General features: G+C 40.8%; 1 protein-coding gene across 6 annotated transcripts in view; it reads left to right on the forward strand.

The window, feature by feature from the left end:
* rnf220a (ring finger protein 220a) overlaps nt 1-14,607 on the forward strand; it is a 259,438-nt gene that overhangs the window by 222,430 nt on the left and 22,401 nt on the right. For 4 of the 6 annotated variants that reach the window (XM_042428896.1, XM_042428897.1, XM_042428899.1 and 1 more), the window contains 4 exons: nt 2,455-2,550; nt 6,119-6,161; nt 8,862-8,986; nt 10,537-10,666. In XM_042428896.1, coding sequence (XP_042284830.1) covers nt 2,455-2,550; nt 6,119-6,161; nt 8,862-8,986; nt 10,537-10,666 — 394 coding nt within the window. Of the gene's footprint in view, nt 1-2,454; nt 2,551-5,697; nt 5,955-6,118; nt 6,162-8,861; nt 8,987-10,536; nt 10,667-14,607 lie in introns of those variants that run through there. The other 2 variants (XM_042428898.1, XM_042428901.1) reach the window with 2 other exon arrangements.

The raw sequence follows: 14,607 nt of genomic DNA on the forward strand, positions 1-14,607 counted from the left end.
TCTGAAAGCACCTATAAAGCAGGCAGGAGCTCCATCATGTCCTTGTTAGTTTTCATCTCTAACTAAAGAGCATGTGAAAGTCAGTTACCCTACTGCAGAAAAAGTAAATCCGACGTGCACATGAATGCAACACAAGAGCCCTCGAATAATTTAGGGGACCCGTTTTCATTCCCCCATACCTTCGGGTGCTGACTCGGGCTTAGAGCAGCACTCACAGCACTGTGGGTGGGCTCGTACTTGAGGAAGGCAGACAGAGCGGGGTTGAGGGGTGAGTGCTGGCCTTCCTCCGCGGCCGTGACTACGCATCTCACCGCCGGTGTTTGGTATTCAGCGGCAGGCCATGGAGAATGGCGAGGACCATGTCTGAAGCACATGAGCCTGTTGTGGTTGTCTCCCCTCTGGTATGCACCACCCGCCCCTGTTACACTGAAGATTAACCCCAACGCACCTCCTTAGTGCCCACTTTGCTTAGTCCCTCAGGTGATTGGTTTAGAGATAAACCATGTGATACCTGTAGGGCCACACACACTTTTGTATGTGCGTGAGAGAACATTCCCACACATACCTTTTCTCTTTGCCTCTTTATGTTTTCTTTTGCTACGGATTTACACTTAGAAAACATGATTTTAACATATTAATGCACAAAAACACACTTTTTATACAGTTTACACAAGATTTAGAGTTTAAACATTTCTTCTTTGATGTATAAATCCATTCAGAGTTACATTTGCTCACCTGAATGTAGCTTTACTACACAACCTTTCGCTATCCAATCTTTTTGCATGTTGATTTAATTGGTTGGTTTAAAAGAGCAAAATTTCAATGGAAGATCTTCATTTATAATGTCTTAGTAGAATACTGTTAAATGTCATATTCTAATGATAAAACCTAAGCATATTCCCAGAACGCCCCCAGGTAAATGATTCCTGACCTTTTTAAACCTGGGTAAAAGGGAAAAAAAAGACCACACACACTCACACACACATAGTCATGTTTCCATTCCTTCAGAGGACATTACATAGACTTACAGTCATTTCCTGGAGACTTATCCTAACCATAACCACTACTTGCCTAACCCTAACCTTAACATAACCCTAAACTAACCTTAACTTTAAACCAAGTTTTCACCCTAAAATTAATGATTTACATTAAGCTTGCTTTTTGTCCCCATAAGGACGGTGAGTCCCCACAACATGAGGAATACACACACACACGCACACACACACACACACACAGAGGCATAAAAGCACCATGCATAATGTCCAATTTACTGTGGCAGCACTGGAGGTTGGTCATTTCTCACATATTATTATTAGATTACTGCTGTCGAGCACTTAAGCCTCTGCTCTGCCCCTTTCCACTTGATTAATAGGAGACGACTGTAAATACAAATATTTCATAGCTGCCTTGTAAAAAAAAAAAAAAAAGCAGCAGAATGGGCACACATGAAAATAGAAGCACACACATACACACACACGCGCACAGCTAGAGCTCTGTCAGCACTAAGCCCTGTAAAAAAAGTGATATTGCTCCTCTTTTCTTCTCTTCCTCTCACTTTCTTTCTTTTCCCCCCTTGTTCCTGGCTCACTTGAGGAATTCCCTGGATTGTCTTTGTCACAGAGTGGGTTAGAGGAGGATATCGTTTTCTATGTTTATGTGTGTCTGTCTCTATGAGAGAGAGAGAGTGTGTGTGCGTGCAAAGTGTTGCGAGACAGATTTATGAACAGGCAAGAGTCCCGTAATGTCAGGCAAGTTATGCTCCTCCTTTTCACATGTTTACCCTTCCTCCTCCTCCTCCTCCTCTTCTCCCTTCATCTCCTCTTTTCAATCTCTCTTTCTTCCCTAACTCCTCTTAACGTCTCATAAACATTAACTCTAATCAGCGGAAGGGATTTTATAGACAAAGTCAGGCAGGTTACCGTCATCATCAATGACGTGTCGCTCTCAGCATCTGTTCTCCAAGGTTAAAGATTCCTCTTTTTAATGGAAGAGATTTGTTGTGATACAGATTTATACTTAAATTTTTAGAGATTAAAATATTTCTCTGCTTGACGTTTCTTCCTGTGATATACACGTCAACGAAGTCAGTCTACTTTCCTTTCTGTTCATTTTGTTACATGTTTTTTCCACCTGAATTGTGTTTTGGGGATGAGTCCAATATTTTTAGGAATTTTTCAACATTTTTGGAAATCCGCTTATTTGCTTTCTTGCTGACAGTAAAATGAGAAGATTGATACTTCCCTCTTTGTCTTTTAAATAAGCTGGAGCCAGGAGATTTTTTTGGCTTAGAGGTAGGGGGGAAACCGCTAACCTGGCTTTATCCGAAAGTTAACAAAATCAGCCTCCACGTCTAAAGCTCATTTATTAACATATCCTCTGCTGTGATAATATAGTAAGATCATCTACGTATAGAAGACACTTTATTTTGCTCTTCCTCTCTCCCCCTCTCTCTAGTCGATGCTGTTGTCCGTGCACATCAAGCGTGAGGGAGAGTCTCCCGTGGTCTCGCCCCTGTCCTCTGAAGACGCCCACCACTCCGACAGATACCAGGTCACACACACGGAGACACACACACACACACACACACACACACGTCATTGTTTCCTGTTGTACTCCTTTTTTAGCCAGAATTTAGAGTTTATAGTATTCTGTTTTTACCATTTTCCCTCTTTTCTGTTCTAGTCAAATGTATCCTGTCACATGAGGTCAAAGCACAGTTTGTTAATATCTGAGCAGCTTCATATCATGACATACTGTAGTAATGGATGACCAAAGAACTACAATCATCCATCACAGTTGTGGAACAAACACATCTTTAGGTGTTATTCAGTATCTATGATATAATGGTAAATACAAACATGGACATTCCACATAACTACATAGACCACTCAAATGAATATCTTCAGTCTTTCAGTGAAAGTGTGTTGTATTGTAAGTCATCGTACGGTCACTGTAGGCTCTAGATTCACTAGATGCTGCTCTAACTCTCTTTAACTGTGTTGTGCATTGAGTTCACATGATGCCTCCTGTTTCTGTCACCACACCTGCTCTTGTTAACCTGTAAAGAACTACTATGCCACTTACGAAGCAGTGGCTCAGGAAAAACTAACATGTTTCCCTCCTATACTTACAAGCTGGGTCTTGTAATAAATTCAAAAAATTTAGGCTACATCAGCACTGCTTTCATGGGGGTCTGTATTTACAATGAATCAAACCATGAGACCAACATCATTCAGTGAATTTTGTCATAGCTTTTGGATTGTGTTTTACACTTTAGCAGAGAGTTATGGCAGATTTCTGTTAAGTTGACCGGCAGGCCAATCTCCTTAAATCTCAGCGTGTTCCTTTAAAGCCACTCTGACTGCTTTTATCTCTTATATTCATCAAAGTTTGTTCGGGTAATTCTTCTGGCCATGATGTATCTCTAGGTTAAGTGGGTTTCGCCCCTTACACCATAAAATAAGAACTATTAAGTCCATGCAGACGTTACATCCATACGTTCAGGATGACACAGCTCATAAAGACCTTATAGCGATAAAGTAGGCTTTCTCATTAAGTGAAACTGCTGAAATCACCTTATATTATACAAATGATTAAGTCAATGGTGACTCTTTTTACCACCGTGAAAATGAAGCATAATGGCAGACTTTGCCACCTTCTCTCTGCCTGTCAGTTTGTCTCAGTACTCTTTTCCTCTCCACCTCTTCCCTTCTTCTAAAAACCTGACCTATCTGCGGCCATTCAGTGACTGCTTCATAATGATACGGGGGGCCTATAACTCAAGTGCTGGTGGGGTGGGGGGGGGATTAAGTAAGGGGACAAATGGAGGGCTAGAACAGAAAGAGGAGGGATGGTTGCTTGTCAGGTCTCATTGATGGACGATGGGTCGACAGTAAGAGGACTGAGCCGCTGCCTACTCACTGTTGCTGTGTCAAAGAGAGGGCATCCATAACTGCGACCGGGGATGCTTTAGTCAGCACATAGTTAAAGACATGCAGGCCTCTGGGTTTGAATCCCAGTAGACCTGAGGCGCACATTCTGCAAGAGACAGAAATGGAGAGGACAAAGGAATCTGACCTCACTTCATTTATTTCACAATGCTTTACTTTTAATGGTACGGCCATTATTTGTAATGATACAGGGAACTTACCCCAGGCATCCTGAACTACTCAAGACCCCAAATGTCCCAGATTCGCTTAGATAAATGTGTAAGTAACTGAGTACATTTGCTCAAGTACTGTACATAAGTACAACTTTAAGGTACTAAGAAGTTACCTGAGCGTTTCCATTTTATGCTGCTTTATACTTTTACTCCACTACATTTATTTTACAGCTGTATTTACTGGTCACTTTGCAGATTTTAAACAAAAAAAACATGACAATCTTATATAAATTCAATGCACTGTTTAAGATTAAACCAGTAGTTCCCAACCATTTTGGCCTGTGACCCTTTACAAAAAAGTCTAGTAGGAGTCCCTTGTCACAGAGACCCAAAAGGTAAAATCCAATACCCCCCTCCCAAAGATTAGAGAAAAAAATAAAATATGAATACAAATTTGTGTAGCAGAACTCTGTTTTTTCCTCTTTCCTACCGCAATAATCATTTCATCACCCCTCAGATATGTTGGGGCCCAGTACTTTTGTTCTATTAGTAGTTTCACTGGATTTGTAACAACCACAAAACTCTATTTAAATACAGTTTTGAGTTACTTGTACTTTACTTGAGTATTTCCATTTGATTCTACTTTATACTTCCACTACATGTATTTGACAGCTTTAGTTACTGTTCAGATGAAGATTTGACACAATGGATAATATAACAAGCTTTTAAAATACAACACATTGTTAAAGATGAAACCAGTGGTTTCCAACCTTTTTGGCTTGGACGTCTTACAAAAAGCAGTGTGTAGTCGGGGTCACATTTCACATGTCTATGAGTTGTTAACAGCTGCACCAAACAGTGATTTTTCCCTCTAAACCTCTCACATGCTTTCATTTCAATAAATGTTCAAATGATCCAATATTTCACCAAAAATCAAAGATTAGAGAAAAAGTCTAAAAACTGAAAACAGATTTGTTTATCAGAACTTGTAATCATCTCACGACCCCTCAGATTTATCCGGTGACCCTTTGGAGGGGCCCGACCCCTAGGTTGGGAACCACTGGACTGAACTAGCTAACTGTATATAAAGTAGTTGAAACTAGCTCCACCTCCAGCAGCTACAACAGTAACATGCTGCTCTAACACTGATGCTTCAGTATTAATAATCTAATGATGTCATATATAATAATATATCAGTCAGAGGGACCAAACCACTACTTTTACTGCAATAAGCTCATAATACTTATGTACTTTTACTTAAGTAGGATTTTTCATGCAGGGCTTTTACTTGTATATTGCTGTATTGGTACTTTTATTTAAGTAAAGGATCTGAATACTTCTTCCACAACTGGGTTATATATTCTTCTTTTTTGCGTTGTATCATTATTATTATTATTATTATTATTATTATTATTATTATTATTATTATTATTATTATTATTATTAAAAGTAGTAGTTATAGTGGTAGTGAAATAGTTGTGCATCTGTAGTATAGTCTGTACAACATTAAATCCATTACTGAAAAGGAGACAGTCTAATGAATGAAACACGCTGCTTCCCCCTAGTGGCCAATATCCGCAACAACATGTGACGTTTACCATTTCCGACACCAGCGGGTCACATGATCAAAACAAGCCAACATGGCGTCGGGCATGAGTTGTATTTGCCGATACGGGCGCCACTTTCAATCCTTTTCCATCCGCATTAAAATGTAGACACCGCGGTATATTCACAGTTATGTACAGTGTCTGGAGACACACTCGGGTAGTTTTCAGCCGTGAGTTGTGGCGGCTGTAGAAGCAGCTGTGAGTGAAACCTGACAGTAATGGAGGATGAGGAAAACAAGAGAGAAGTAGGTTTTTATTGTTTACAGTGCCCCAGTCTCAGCACACAGACCCCTCAGCATCCATAGCAATCTCACTCTGAAAACTTCTGTTTGTCTTTGTAAACATATTATAATGTTTCTTTATTGTCTAATGTATATTTCTTCTATCTTCTTTTCCTCTCTGCTTGCAGACATTTTTACGAGTTCGGGCAAACAGGCAAACAAGATTGAATGGTACGTGCACACATCATTTCACCCCCTGAGTGACACTCCATATGCTCATTAAGATGTTAGATATACCTGCCGCTCATTTATGTCATTTAAAATGTCTATATTAAGAGTCTATTACATTACTCAGGCTTGTTATCAGTTGTGGACTTTTCTGGAACAATATTATGCACACGGTATCTGCAGGGCACGAAGGTCTTAAAAGTCTTAATTTAGTTTTCCTCCAAAAAAAAAGGCCTTTGAAGTATTTCTAAGTCTTAAATTTCATTAACAAAGGTCTTAAATATTTTCTAACCTGGCTGGAAAATCCCCAATTCTATTGTTTCAGACCTTAAATGGCTTTTATTTTTTAGTTGTTTATCCATTCTTTTTCTGCTGCGTATCCACATCCAGGTCATTATTAATGACTAATTAGTTATATTGGGAATGATTGTTACATACTGCCAGGAAGTAATGACAAAAATGTGAATAGATTAAAATAAATTTTATTTCACATAGCACTTGGTAAATAATTCTAGGCCTTATCATCCCTAATTGATTTTATTGATATGTTAAATATGTGAAACTGTATTGACTCACATTCTATGTGGTTTTAAAATGTCTTTAAAAGTCTTAAATTTAACTTAGTGATTCCTGCAGAAACCCTGTATGCAGTTTTACTCAAATGGAAATTCAATTAAAATTGTATGTATGATTTATAATATATAGCACACATTTAATATAGTTTTCAGAACACATTTTCAGCAATTAAATAAGAAATCAAATAATTAATTATTTAATTCCAAAAGGAAAATCCCCACAAATGACTGATTGATGTTATGACGTTAATATCACTGCTGTCACACACAGCAGAGAAAGTTATTGTTGCCATAAAGTATAACTATGTATTGGTGTATTATTACCTGGTGTTTTGTCAAATCTCAAACATGTTTCTTTGATTTAATGAAATATATTTATGTGCCAGAGTGTCGGGTGATTATTATGTCTTGTTTATGTCTGGGCCAGTACCTCACTCACTTTTTGAGGGATGTTTGTTTTTTACATGACCAAAGCATATTAGCATATGAGACTCTTTTGGTGATCAAGGTCCAGACCAACAGGAGACATTTGATATCTGATGTTTCTGAACATCTAGTCTGCTTCCTAATACAGAGCCTTACTTGAGCAGTGCCTAAAGTTAGACCACAGTCCACCAACCAGTGTTTTACTTCTACAAAGGCTTCACTCTAGACATTATAAATGGTGGTACACCTGTGGCATTGCAGCTAATAGCTGGTTTTCACACACAACATTATGACATGTCACAGTAGAGAAAGCACAGGTATGAATACAGAAATGAACAATGACTGAAGTCCATTGAGCTGCTTCAGTTTCAAGGTCCTGATATTGAGCATGCTGGCTCACTGTCACACCGTCATGGCTTACTGAATAGAACAGAGCCATTGTTGCCACTGTGACAAGTCAAAATGACTCATGTGAGAAAAGTCTATTGTCTCATTATTTAATACTAATTTTATCAAAAGAACTTTCTGGGTTCTTTATTCTTCTACGACAGTAAACTGAACATCTTTGGGTTGTGGACTGTTGGTTGAGATAAAACAAGACATTAGAGCACACACATTAAGCACAAGTCATCTTGGGCTTTAGGAAACAGTGATTGATATTTTTCACCATTTTCTGACATTTTATAGACCAAACAACTAATCGATTAATCAAGAGTGTAAACCAAGCAAATATCTTCAGTGTATTTGTAACAGCTGACTCTCGACATTTGTTGCTGTCTCTGTTACTAGAAATGTAGTGTTTTCAATCTTAATAACTCACAAGAGTCAATGAAGACTTAGTTTAAACTTCGCCCTCCATTACTTCCTCTCCGCCCTCATGTGGAACCAGGAATCACTCTCATGTGGGGTATAACGGCTGGCAGGGGGGGCAGAGATCCTTGCCGGACCTAATTAGCAGCCCTTTCCCTTCCCTATTTAACAACGCTCCCCTCGATTAGCGTCAGGGGAGAGTTGGTGAAGGAGGAGGAGGCTGTTTCTCTTTTTCTTTTTTTTTTTTTTAACCCTTCCAGCCTCACTCCCTGCAGTTATGGCATATTGCCTTACGTCCTCTTCCACCTCCTCTCCCTCCATCCCTCGCCACGGGTCCCTCTTGGCCTCCTCTGCTTTCCCAGCCGGCTAAAAATTAATGTCCCCGCGCGCCATTTGCAGTTAAGAAAAAACGACAGAGACTCGGGGCGCAATGACGGCTGTTCTGCTCTGTTAAATTTCTAATTAAATGTGTGTGCGGAGGAGGGGGGGGGGGTCTGTGACAGAAGGAAGAAGAAAAAAGGAGGCAGAAACAGGGAGAGGGATAAGAATGGCATGGATGTCAGGAGCGGGAAGGGGATTGAGATCGTCACGTCAGGTTCTTGTTATTTCTTTCTGAGCACATTTCAGAAGGGGCCAAGTTTAGCCAGGCTTGTAAAAAATGAAATAGGCTTATTGAGGAGCGACATTAGATCGCATATGATCAAATCAAGGGAAATTCATCCGACATGAATATCCCTCAGGCCCTTTTTTTTTTTTTTTTTTTTAGCTTCTCTCCTGTGCCTCGACACCAGCAATATTATCTTAATTGATGAAGAACATTAAAACTAAATTGAGATTAAAAAAAACGTGTGTGTCTGTCTTTCTCTTTCTTCCACTTCCCCACCACTTCCAGCCCGTATAGGAAAGATGAAGAGGAGGAAGCCTGAGGAGGGGGGCCAGGTATGTCCGCTGTGCAGTGCCCCATTGGCTGGGAGCGAGGAGGAGATGAGTAGACATGTGGAACAATGCCTGATCCAGGTAGTACAATCCGGGCCCTGAACCCCGCCTACCGCCAGTCGGACAGCCTATCAACCCTTCTCTTCCTGTAGATGCTGACCAATCACCTCTTAACTTCCTGTAGAAGCTGTCCAAAAAACACCAACCAATAGCAAAATGTAGTTTTTTTTCTCTAGAATCTTTTCTTTTAAATGGCGGGACAGCATTCACATCATATGGGAATAACTGTGTGAAAGATTTGACCATAAGAAAGCACACAATGATTTAAAAGTCTTCACATGTTAAGCATTCAATAAATACACCTCATACGCTTCTTTTAAGTGGCGGTTTATCCCATATGACATGTTTGCATCTTAATCATTGGCATGTAGCTCCTGTGTGAGCATAACAATCACATCTGGAGTTTCTTATAGATGAAGGCCAAACCGGCTCTGCTTGCTGTAGATGTAGCCCACATAGAGATGTAATCCCAGTCATCACCTCTCTCTAATTTTAATTGTCGACTACTGACTTCCTTTCCTGTTTTAGACGTTCATTATTTTCTTTAGCGTAGAACAACGGACAGAGATCATCACCACTAATCACCACTCCTCCTGTATTTCACCTCACTGATTTCTATCCATGACACTAGCTTTAGATAAACTAATACCTCTTTCCCAAAAGTGTACTTTAGAAGTTCCAGTGCTGTACCATGCCATGTGAGCTGCGATTGTCATCACATATTTCTTAGTGTGAGATTCCTGCGCTGACCCGTACTGCACTGTTCACGTCCTGCTTGCAAGAAGGGCCCGAGTTTCTTTCTTTTTTTGTTCTTACTAGCGATCAAATGGAGTGACCCGCTGTTTTCCGATCTGCTCTTTGTTATACTTTGTTAGGCTGTTATCCTGTCCAGTCTTCCTTTGCAAATATACAGCTGCAGTGCCAATAAAAATATGAAACTCTGGCTCATCCGTACTAGTCCGACACTCTCATGTCTCATCCTGCTGCAGCTTCACATTAAAAGATACCACTGTAAAGGGTATTTGACTAAAGAATTGAAGGAAGTGTTATCTTAGCCGCAGAGAGACAACTTTTAGCTCAGGAAAATCTAACAAAACACAAATGAGACTTTTTTTCAGCTAATCAAATTCAGTTCAAAGATGGAGTAGATTTTATAACAGCAAAACTCCTGAGTTACTCACAAGCTCGATGGATTTGATGTTCAGTTTTGATTTCAAGTAAAAGAGACTAAAGGAGAAGAGACAGAAGCAGATTGAGATGTTCAGGTCTTGCATGCAGGTTGTCCAAACCCCAGACTTTGAACATGTGATTACTATAGATATTAAAAATGTGCCAGCAGTGCGAGTGCAGATCACAGCTGCACATGGTACGGTACAGTACAGGTGAAGTGTGCTGTGGAGATCTGGCCTGTTTTCTGCCACAACACTACCTAAAGCAGTAAAGTCGTGTGCTATAAGTTGTTGAGATCTGTTAGAATAAAAGCATCTGTGTTTCCACAGTAGTTTGAAAATGTAAATCTCTGTGTGTGATGTAATTAACACGTGTCCCCTGTGTGTATTTGTGTGTATCAGCGTGAGGGTGCGTTAGGCGACGATGACTCTGCAGACATGGATGGCGAGAATGGACGGGGCTTTGAGGAGTACGAGTGGGCGGGGCAGAAGAGGATCAGAGCTACGGCTTTGCTGGAAGGAGGATTCAGAGGTGCAAACACGCACACACACACACACACATACACTCACTACACAATACAGTGCAGCTTTTATTTCAGAGGCAGGTTGTTTCTCCTAGCTTTCCTGTAGTTTTCTGAATGGATTCAGTGCTGGTGTGTGCGTGTGTGTGCAGCTGTCTGGTTGTAAGGTGACTGACTGACCTGTCACTGCTCCGTGCTCGTATCCAGTCAAGGCAGGGTTTGCTGTATGTTGACGGGGTCAGCTCAGCTCCCTGTTTGCTCTCTCTGTCTGTCTGTCTGTCTGTCTCCTTCTTTGTCTCTCTGCTCGTCCATCACTCCCTCCGTTCCCGTCCACAGTGAGCAGTGTCACTTCTCTGAGACCAGTGTTGAATGCGACCAGGGAGCCGTAATGGTGCCAGTGGTCTGGTGGCAGAGTGGGCCGGCCCGGGGGTCAGCCCAGCCCAGCTCAGCTTGGCTCGGCCCTGCACAAACCTCTTAGCAAGGGGAAGGAAAACACATTTAGCTGGGCAATTGACCTGCTGGTCACTACTCGGTCTGTGTGTGAGCGTGTGTGTGCACGCCTAGAAATGCAATTATAGAAGTGGAAGGGAGAGCTGGTCACTTGGGAGCACAGCAGCTGCTCTGTGACACAACACACATACACTGCTCCCACTTAACTCCATCATGTCTCTTTTTGGTCGCTCCTCTCAAGTTCCTCAAACTTTTGTTTTCATTATGTTTAAATCATTTCACTTTTCATTTCTCTTGTGGGCAGATCTTATTTTACAGTTTTTTTTTTCAGGAACTGAGCTTTATGAGTAGAGCCTTTATGTATCTGCTAATTTATAGATTTCAGTGAGAGGTCTCCTTTGTTTATTATGGGAGGTCTGAACTAACCCAATGAAAATAAAGTTGACATTCGGGGGGTTAAAAAAAAAGACTCTACTCTGATATTATGAAGCAAAATGTTGACACGATTAGGACATTTGGCTCCTAGATTACTCACAAGAAATTAAGTTATTTAGTTTTTTTTTATAATTTACATAAGTGGAGCTACAGTCTACGAACTACAAAACTATTATTTTCACTACCGATTAATCTTTTGATTCTTTCTTTCTTTATTTTTTAAAAATAAATTGTTGAGCCTAGAAAACGCCAGATAAAAAGAAAAATGACTCTCACAAGCCTCTAGAGCCCAGAGTGACATCTGTTTTTATCTGCCCAACAGTCCAAAAGATTTCCAATTAACAACGACACCGTATGACTGAAAGTACGTGGACACCTCTGTCGAATAGTGCCGGGCAGCCGTTTGGGGAAATCATCTGAAAAAATCATTTTCAGACTTTAATGTGGAAGAAGAGCCCTGAACTCAACCCTATCCAAAAGCTTTGGAGTGAATTGGAACGCTGACTTTGAGCTTATTGCCCAACGTCAGTGTTGGACCTCATTAATGTTCATGTGGCTGAACGGGAACAAATCTCTGCAGCCAGGTTCCAAAATCATGTGGAAAGCCTGAAACCAGAAGAGTAGACGGCTGTTATAGCAGCAGGTTAATGATCATGGTTTTGGGATAAAATCGTCAGCCATCACATATAGCTGTCATTATCTCAAATCCACGTAATTAATATGGAATAGAAGCAGATATTTGGCTGGATTTATGATTAATCAATTATCAAAACGAGGGAGTAATTTTCTTAGCTATATATGCAATGACACATTTATGAGTTCCAGATGTATAACAGTGAACCAATGCAAAACCAATATTTATATCTGCTTAATGTAGCATGCACTCGAAGATAGTCAGTAACACTGCTTTTGAAATCATGAAACAGGAAAGAGAACTTTCTCAGTCTTAATACCTAAGCCCAAAAACACACCTTTAAATGAAACACACAGTAGCATTCATTTGAATGGGAAAGTGGTCTCAGACTTTTATACTGTAGGCTACATTTTATCTTCTGTATCTTAATTGTTGGAAATCATGCAGTTTGATCATTTCAAACTGCATTGGACCCCACATCGGTGTCCCTATTGTGGAGAGGCAAGCCACCAAGATGTGCTCAGATGGAGGTAAAGAGTCGTTGTCATCTCTTAAGAGGCTCTTTCAAACTCTTTCTGTCTCTGCTTTCATCTGTCCCTCTTCCTGCTCGCCTCCTTCTCTCCCTGTTCGAGCCGCTGTTAAACACACACACGCTGAGCCTCACCTTCCTCCCATCCCTCCCTCCCTCTCTCTCTGTGAGCCAGAGAGTGAGAAGACAAGACAGATCAATGTTGAAATCTCAACTAAACCCTGGCAAAGAGCAGTGCTCGGGGTGGGAGGCAGCTCCCCCACCTGTCCATCCACCTCCCCGATGCTCCTTCCATCTGTCCATCTCTTCTTTCACGTCATTAAACGAGCAGACACAGGACCCTTCTGCCGCGCTCTAATAGGGCACCTTGTGATGTGACACAGATAACTGAGGTGGCCCAGGGAGAGCGACTTGAAATGCACAGACTCACACTAGGCAGAAGGCTCAGAAGGTGGATTTTGTCTTGAAAGCTCCTCAATGGTTCTAACAGTCGCAGCTGAATCCAGCAGGCTCTCGAGAGCCAACGGCTGGCTAGACGGATAGAGATGTTGCAGGGGGTCTCCTCAGCTGGCAGGATGAAGAGAGGGTCTATCCCTCTGTGAAGTGCCATCATCCCCCCGCCCCCCCCCTTGAGAGCGCAAGGAAGAAAGGCAGAGGGAACGGGGCTCTTTCAAGGGAGAGGTGAGGGAGGGAGGGAGGGAAAAAATCGAACAAGATCAGTTTATGATTCAACTCTGTGTGAGGGAAGACTTCCCTATGTCTCGCACCGGCTTAGCCAGGTTGAAAGGACTCGCGCAGACAGAGAGCTTCTTTATCTGTCTACTAGACTGTCTGTCTGTGTCTCTGCTTTCTGAGCTGGAAAGTAACTAGATTTTACTTCATAACTTTGCAGGATTCATTCAAAAGTCTGTGTTTAAATCAGAAAGTTCCTGATTTATGTTTTGATTTAAATCAGGAACTGTCTGATAAATCAGTGTGTAAACAAGATAATAAATCTGATCAGACTTGCAATGCCAACTCTGTGTTAAACATTTTTCAATACTTGCTGCTACAGACACATTATTGAGAGCATCAGATCATATTGAGGTTTGATATCTGGGCCTAAGTTATGATAATATTGTGCTCATTAGAGGGAACAAGTCTAATAGGACAAACACAATCCAACATGTAAATAAGCCAACAGATGACCTGAACCACTTTATTTGGAGATAAAACCAAAATGTTTGTGTTAATCCCTCAGCGCACTAGAAATGTTAGGGCAGGTCAGTGTGTAAACTGTTATAGATGTTTAGGGTCAGCTGTTATATGTATGTCCATAGAAACCTCCTTCAAATTCATTATTTTGTTTAACCAACAGTCTAAATCCCCACGATATCAAGTTTAAAATGACAAAAAAAAAGCTGGAAACCCTCACATCGGAGAACTGGATAAAGCAAAAAATTGACTAATCATTTCACCACTAGATCGCAGTAATTAACTCGGCGAGTGTAATGCTTTTGTCATAGATAAGAGTCCAAGCCAGAACTTAAGGAGTTGTATGAAACAGACATTTCCCTTTTATTTCCAGTCATCTGATCAGAACTAGAGATGGATCTCTATAGAAATCAACAGCGAAGTAACACGTATGTCAGAAAAAAAACAAATTAATCCACAGCTTTAACATCAGTCTTAGCTTCTCTTAACATTTTTGAATTGTATTGATAAAACATTGTCTTTAGTTCTGCTTTTTTTCCTACTGTATAAAGCTTGTGTTAGTAATCTTCACGCTGGAAAAGACAAAATGTCACCGAAGTTTGGAACAAAATGGTTGTCAGTATGGCCACGGACGGACAGACAGACAGACAGATCCTGAAGTTTGATATCAGGCCGTCCTGAGAGACAGAGGAGGAGAAGAGGGGGGATTA

The sequence above is a fragment of the Thunnus maccoyii genome, chromosome 12, assembly GCF_910596095.1.
Source record: "Thunnus maccoyii chromosome 12, fThuMac1.1, whole genome shotgun sequence".
Lineage (NCBI taxonomy): Eukaryota > Metazoa > Chordata > Actinopteri > Scombriformes > Scombridae > Thunnus > Thunnus maccoyii.